Raw genomic sequence first — 5969 nt, 5'->3', positions numbered from 1 at the left:
CTCTGATCCTCAACATTCAAACCTCAAAATTATTGTTTAAAAGCCAATAATATACAGAGAGTACTATTTCTGTACCATTTTCGCAGCAGCTTTGGTTTCTGCTGATGTAAACTTAATTTTGGTAAAATTTAAATTGATACTTTATTATAGCAATTCTTTTCACACTGCTCCTACTACAGAACAGTGCTAGAAAATACATTTATACATACATTTTTTACTCATGATGATCAAAACGAGTGATTGGAATTTCAATAAGTTCCGATAGTTGAATCGAGATTCCACACAACCCAATTCCAAACTTTCAATCCATATMTTTTAAGTATTAGAAACTTAATACCTTCTCCGCAAGTAAGAATAATAACAATTTCTTTGAGCCTCATAACGACACCTACGAAAGTCGGCGGATTAAAAGTAAGCACCATATTAAAAATATTTATTAAATRTCTTTTATTTCAACCTGTTTAATTGATCGATCAAGTTTGATCGTARGTGCCATACTCTCTACAGCGGCCTACCATCCAATAGTGCCTAACCTCRAATGCATGTGCACCATAACGATGCACAAAATGACAACGTCGTCCATAGAATTACAAAAAATGTAATATAGAAATTGTAAAAACATTAAACTTTTTTGAATATTCATTTGTTTTATAGTTTCTAAAAATATGTCATGACTGATATCATTATTTTACTACTTTTTGGCTTCTCATTCCTCTTATCGCAATTAACTGGTGGCATGTGAACTGTTGTGTATGAAGACTCTGATAACGGATGTGAAACATATGTACAYGTATGTATATCGTAATTACAATTAATTACAGTTAAGTATATATGATAATGGTATTAACACAACTAGCAACAAAAAAGATATGATAGTGTCAAAGCTCTATAAGTAGTCGGGAGGTGAAAGTAAACGTGAGCTATATATTGACACTTTTGACAATATTAGTAATTGCCTTTGAAGAATTAAACGATCTTTAGCTTATAAACAATGTTTTGAAACCAATTTAAAATTATCATTAGTAACAATTAATGTGTTTGCTAAAACTCAATGAAATAACGGTGGGAAAAAATGGAGAACCACCWGCATCATTTTGAAGAAATATGGACCGGCTCACAAACCACCATAAAACGCAGTTTTTTCTATATTAAATGGCAGCTCTTGAAATCTTCAGGTTGTTYTCCGTTTCGATTCCGGCAATTTTGCTTGTTAACATATCCATTGAGCCAGAAATGGGCTTATCACTGAACGAAATTTGGCTCGAAAACGTCGGAACTWCAGTGAGCTTTTCAAGAGCCGCACTTTAGTCCGAGTTGCTGAGGACGGCGCCGAATCGACCCTCGACGATTTTAGTGTACAGTCTCAGCTACGGGTGCTATATTTTTTTCACTGGTTACTGGACGTTGTCTATTCGAACGAATATTATTTAATAATGAATGCTGTGGCTCACGATGGGTGATGGTGCTGCAAATATGAATGAATTTTAATAAGAAATGTAAATTTTGTTTAGACGAAAGTTTTTCCAAGATGAAACGCCGAACAATATCTCTGAAGAAAAGTAACATGACAGTTTTACACGACGTTATCTTTAAACAAAAAAAAGCTATTGAAAAAAGTGGCTCTGCTTTGATCACCCGTTAGAAAAAAATCGACCGGCTTTAATCTATATAAATGATCAGCGTGAAGAGCTGAGACGATTTGGATATGTCCGTCGTATATATTTTTTTAAGTTTTTCAGATATCGAAATGAAAATTTGTAAATATCCTTTTCTCCTCAGAAAGCTATTCATTTGTCAGAACCGCCAAAACTTCGTAAAAAGCAACATTTTCTCCATGTTTGAACTCTTATCTGTATCCAAAACTTTCCCAATTCCTTAAGTGAGATAATTAGAGATGAGCAGAGGCCTCACAAGTCATAAAAGAAAAAATACCTGGAGACGAGATTTAGTCTATATCATTTATGTCATTTGTTTGTTCGATTCGCACKCTTCAAAGTTTGCACAACCAAATACAACTTTTTGGAGCTTAGAACACAATCAAAWTTACTTGATGATTCAACAAGTTAAACAAAACTTATCACTGAATGGTCGTTTGTTAATAATCTCAAACACTCATTTTTCGATTAGATCCCAAGCAGAGCTGCCCTATAGCGAAACTTCAATTTGATCCAATATTGTTGTAATTATAAGTGATTCACGCATTTACTGCGCGAGTCTGTTCCAACAGGCCTCCCAGTTTTGAAGCGTTATAACTTTCATGCCTTAATCTATAAAAAGTAAAGCTACATATACTCAATCAAATTTGTAACTACCGGTATATAAACACGAAGCTATAACAAAACTGGCAAACTTTTCGATATTTATAAACATTTAACAAAAGGTATGAAAATAATTGTTATGACAAAATTACTCGGAAATGCTGCTGCTCATTTGACCGAAAGCACTCGCGAAGTAAACGACTGGACATTATGCAAACGTTGATTTTCACAATTTTGGCTTTGACACTCATTGGAAACACAACGGTAAAGGCAATAAATTTTGAGCGTAAAGACAAAAAAATAACATTTTATATAATAATTTAGGCTGTACTACCGTTTGCTGTTGCTAAGGCCGAAGCAGATGAGGACGTACTATATTTGCTGGGTCAAAATACGGTTTTAGGAGGATCCGCTGACCCCGAAATCACATCACAATGTTTCACTTACTACACGCCACTCTTAAACCAAATTTCGCTGAACTTCTCCGTGCAATATGAGCTATGCGTTACTGCGGCCGCACAAGCAGCAACCGAACTCTCCGCCTCGGCAGCGCAGAATCGTGCTACTCTTGTAAATGAAACGACCGCCATCTGCAATGCATTCGCTTCGTGCAACAGCAACAGCGAGAGCAATAATTTGGACTTTCTCAATTGCTATGCCACAGCTGTAAGTATTTTTGAAAAATTTCATTAATTTTTGATGMAACTGGAATATCTTTTCCCGACTAGGCCTCTGCTGATATCAATGAAATCTTTATTATATCGACTAGCGCTTCAAATGCAGCTCTTTCATKGAAGAGTGGACTGCAACAGATCAGTGATACTGAGCAAATCTGCCAAAATAACGCCCAACAGACATATTCAACGCAGACTACGAAAACTTATAAAGAATTGTATGCCTGCTTCACTAATGGTTTGCCAACCGCTAGTACTAGTACCATTGCAGTTAAGACATAAAGTCTACATAAGAAATTGTTCAGTAGTTACTGCTATCCAAAACTTGTTTATAATCATGATAAAAATACCATTTAAGTGAATGAAGTTATGAAATGAAAGACCTAAGTTATAAAAAACATACTAAATTTTGTGTTTAATATAGTTTTGAAATATTATCTCCTCAAAGAGTAGAAACTTACTATTTATTTAGCAAATATATATACTTAGAGCACTTTACCACTATCGCGTACAACAATCGGAAAATTAGAGAAATGTACTTTGAGCAAAATATTGATTTTGTGTTAGCGAAGAAATTTTATTGAGAACACTAATACGATGGACTCTCTCTCCATATGTGGGCTAACAGCAAAATCACTAGAAGGCGAATAGCTGATGATGTAGCATCAGTAACACTACCCAGTTTTGTGATTTGAAATGGATATTGTCATGGATTTGATATAAGCACTTGTGCCAATAACAACCGTTGGGCACTCAAGAATTTGATTAAGTAYTTTCTGACGATGAATATTTGAGTACGATCCCTTTACCACCGAAATGATGTACCGACGAGGAAGATTCGTTTAGCAAGTAGCTAGTAGAAGACTTTCGCAACACAAAAAATACAAAATTCTTGGAAAAAATTACAAAAACTTTATAACAAAATTAAGCTTGATAACGTCTGTACGAAAAATTATGCGCAAATGTGCTTTTATTTATAGTTGGGATAAAGCTTTTAGTTTGGTAGTTGCTTGCACTGAAGCTTGATAAAAAACGGTGAGTCATTTCGATATTCCCTACTTTTTTAAATAAAAACCACATTAAACATTAAACTTAATTGAGAAAATTAATTATCATTCGAAAGAACATTCTTTGGCAATTATTTCTTGAAGATTATCTCTTTCAAATGTTGACCGCGGCTACGTCTCAGATGGTACATGCTTTCGAGTCTAATGTTCGTTGACTCGTTTGAGCTTGACTGGTAACTGGCGCATGGCACGCGCAGTGTTTTTCTCCAAGGTCTGAAGAGCGGCGAAATTGTCAGCATAGAGTTTAGACTTTACATATCCTCACAGAAAAGAGTTTAACGGTGTGATATCGCACATTCATGGCGGCCAGTCGCCCRGCCCAAAACGTGAAATGATCTGCTCACCGAAGTGTTCTCTCAATAAATCCATTAACGGAGGCGATATGTGGAAAGTAGCACCGCCTTGTTCAAACCAAATATCGACAAGATCACGAACTTCATTTTCAGACATCAAAAAGTCGATTATCATGGCGCGATAATGGCCGGCCTTGACAGTTACATTCTCACTGGTATAATTTTTGGAGAAATATATCCACCGATGATTCCACCGACCCACAAATTACACCAAACCGTTATTTTTTCTGAATAAAATGTCAGCTTTTTTAGTCTCTTCAGGTTGCTCTTCGTCACAAATGCCGTAATTGTTTACGTATCCATTGAGCCAGAAATGGACTTCACCGCTGAACAAAATTCAGCTCGAAAACTTTGAGGCTTCTTGGAACTTTTCAGGAGCCCATAGAGCATACGTACAACTTATTACAGGGACCAAGTCTCTCACCAACATTACAAACTTTTAATAAGCATAAGTGAATCATAACTGTCTGCATTCTGGCTTGGCTTGCGGGGAAAACTATAAGAACGTCCCCTTAATAAGGAGGATTAACTGATAAATAAAGCCAAAAAACACTCAATCAAAATTATCTAAATAGTAGAAAGCAAATTTTATACAGAGCCAGATGTACAACAATAATTTTCAAAATATATGAAGATAATTGCTATAAAAGACAAAATTAAAACTTCGCAAAGTCATTACCTTACAAGTAAGCGGAAAGTAAAGAAGGCAACAACATGCAAACTGCAACTTTGGCAATTTTCACTTTGGCATTCATTGGCACCACAGTGGTAAGTTCAAATAAACAATGAACTACTTTCTTGCTAGAAAACATATATAAACAATTATAATTCCATAGGCTGGACCATCCACCTCAGTGCCCAGAGCTAAGGCTGATAATGCTATACTCAACCTGCTTGCCGAATCGAATTTGCTAGGTTACTCAGCTGATCCTGCAATCACTACCAATTGCTTCAACCATTTTATGCCAATCTTAAATCAAATTTCCACCAACTTTTCGTTGCAATATGAGCAATGCGTTACCGTGGCCACACAAGCAACAGCAAATCTCACTACCACAGCTGCGCAGGGTCGTGCAACTTTCGTGAATGAGACTACYGCTATTTGCAGTGCGCTCACTTCTTGCCATAGTGACACCGACAACTTGGACTTCTTCAACTGTTACGCCGCAGCTGTAAGACTTTTTGAAGATCATAACTCGTTTGTGTACTCACTAGTATACTCTTCTCTTAACTAGGCTTCTGCTGATGTCAATGAGATCGATAATCTGTCTACTGACGCTTCGAATGCCGCCATTTCTCTCAAAGGTGGATTGCAGCAAATCAAGGATACTGAGAAAATCTGCACTAACAGCGCCCAACTCACCTATGCCGAGCAGACCTCTGAGACTTATAAGGAACTGAATGCTTGTTTTGTTAATGGCTTGCCAGCCGCTAGTACCGTTGCTGCTAATTAAGCGAGTGCATAGGTTTTTCTAKCAGAATTATTTAAAATGTGGTACTTCATATGTGGCATAAAGATGMAAAATGTAAATATTCTAAATTTATTGTTAATATTATTTATTGCACACGCATAATATAATAAAATCCAAATATTTATTGGCAATAATATATTATTAG

The 5969-nt window shown here is 36.0% G+C and overlaps 2 protein-coding genes across 2 annotated transcripts; both read left to right on the top strand.

Moving 5' to 3' along the window:
• The first annotated feature begins 2411 nt into the window (after positions 1 to 2411).
• Positions 2412 to 3307, top strand: LOC108966102. Its single transcript, XM_018928841.1, has 3 exons — positions 2412 to 2522; positions 2583 to 2924; positions 2987 to 3307. The coding sequence occupies exons 1-3, from the start codon at positions 2469 to 2471 to the stop codon at positions 3212 to 3214; spliced, it is 624 nt and encodes a 207-aa protein (XP_018784386.1). The 5' UTR covers positions 2412 to 2468; the 3' UTR covers positions 3215 to 3307.
• A 1726-nt stretch (positions 3308 to 5033) lies between these two features.
• Positions 5034 to 5969, top strand: LOC108966096 (protein TsetseEP-like). Its single transcript, XM_018928836.1, has 3 exons — positions 5034 to 5120; positions 5189 to 5524; positions 5588 to 5969. Exons 1-3 carry the CDS (start codon positions 5067 to 5069, stop codon positions 5804 to 5806), a joined length of 609 nt encoding a protein of 202 aa, XP_018784381.1. The 5' UTR covers positions 5034 to 5066; the 3' UTR covers positions 5807 to 5969.

Source organism: Bactrocera latifrons, unplaced genomic scaffold (genome assembly GCF_001853355.1).
Source record: "Bactrocera latifrons isolate USDA-ARS-PBARC rearing strain unplaced genomic scaffold, ASM185335v1 scaffold_155, whole genome shotgun sequence".
NCBI lineage: Eukaryota > Metazoa > Arthropoda > Insecta > Diptera > Tephritidae > Bactrocera > Bactrocera latifrons.
The sequence above is the reverse complement of the archived record's forward strand: the minus strand, read 5'-3'. Positions and strand labels throughout refer to the sequence as shown.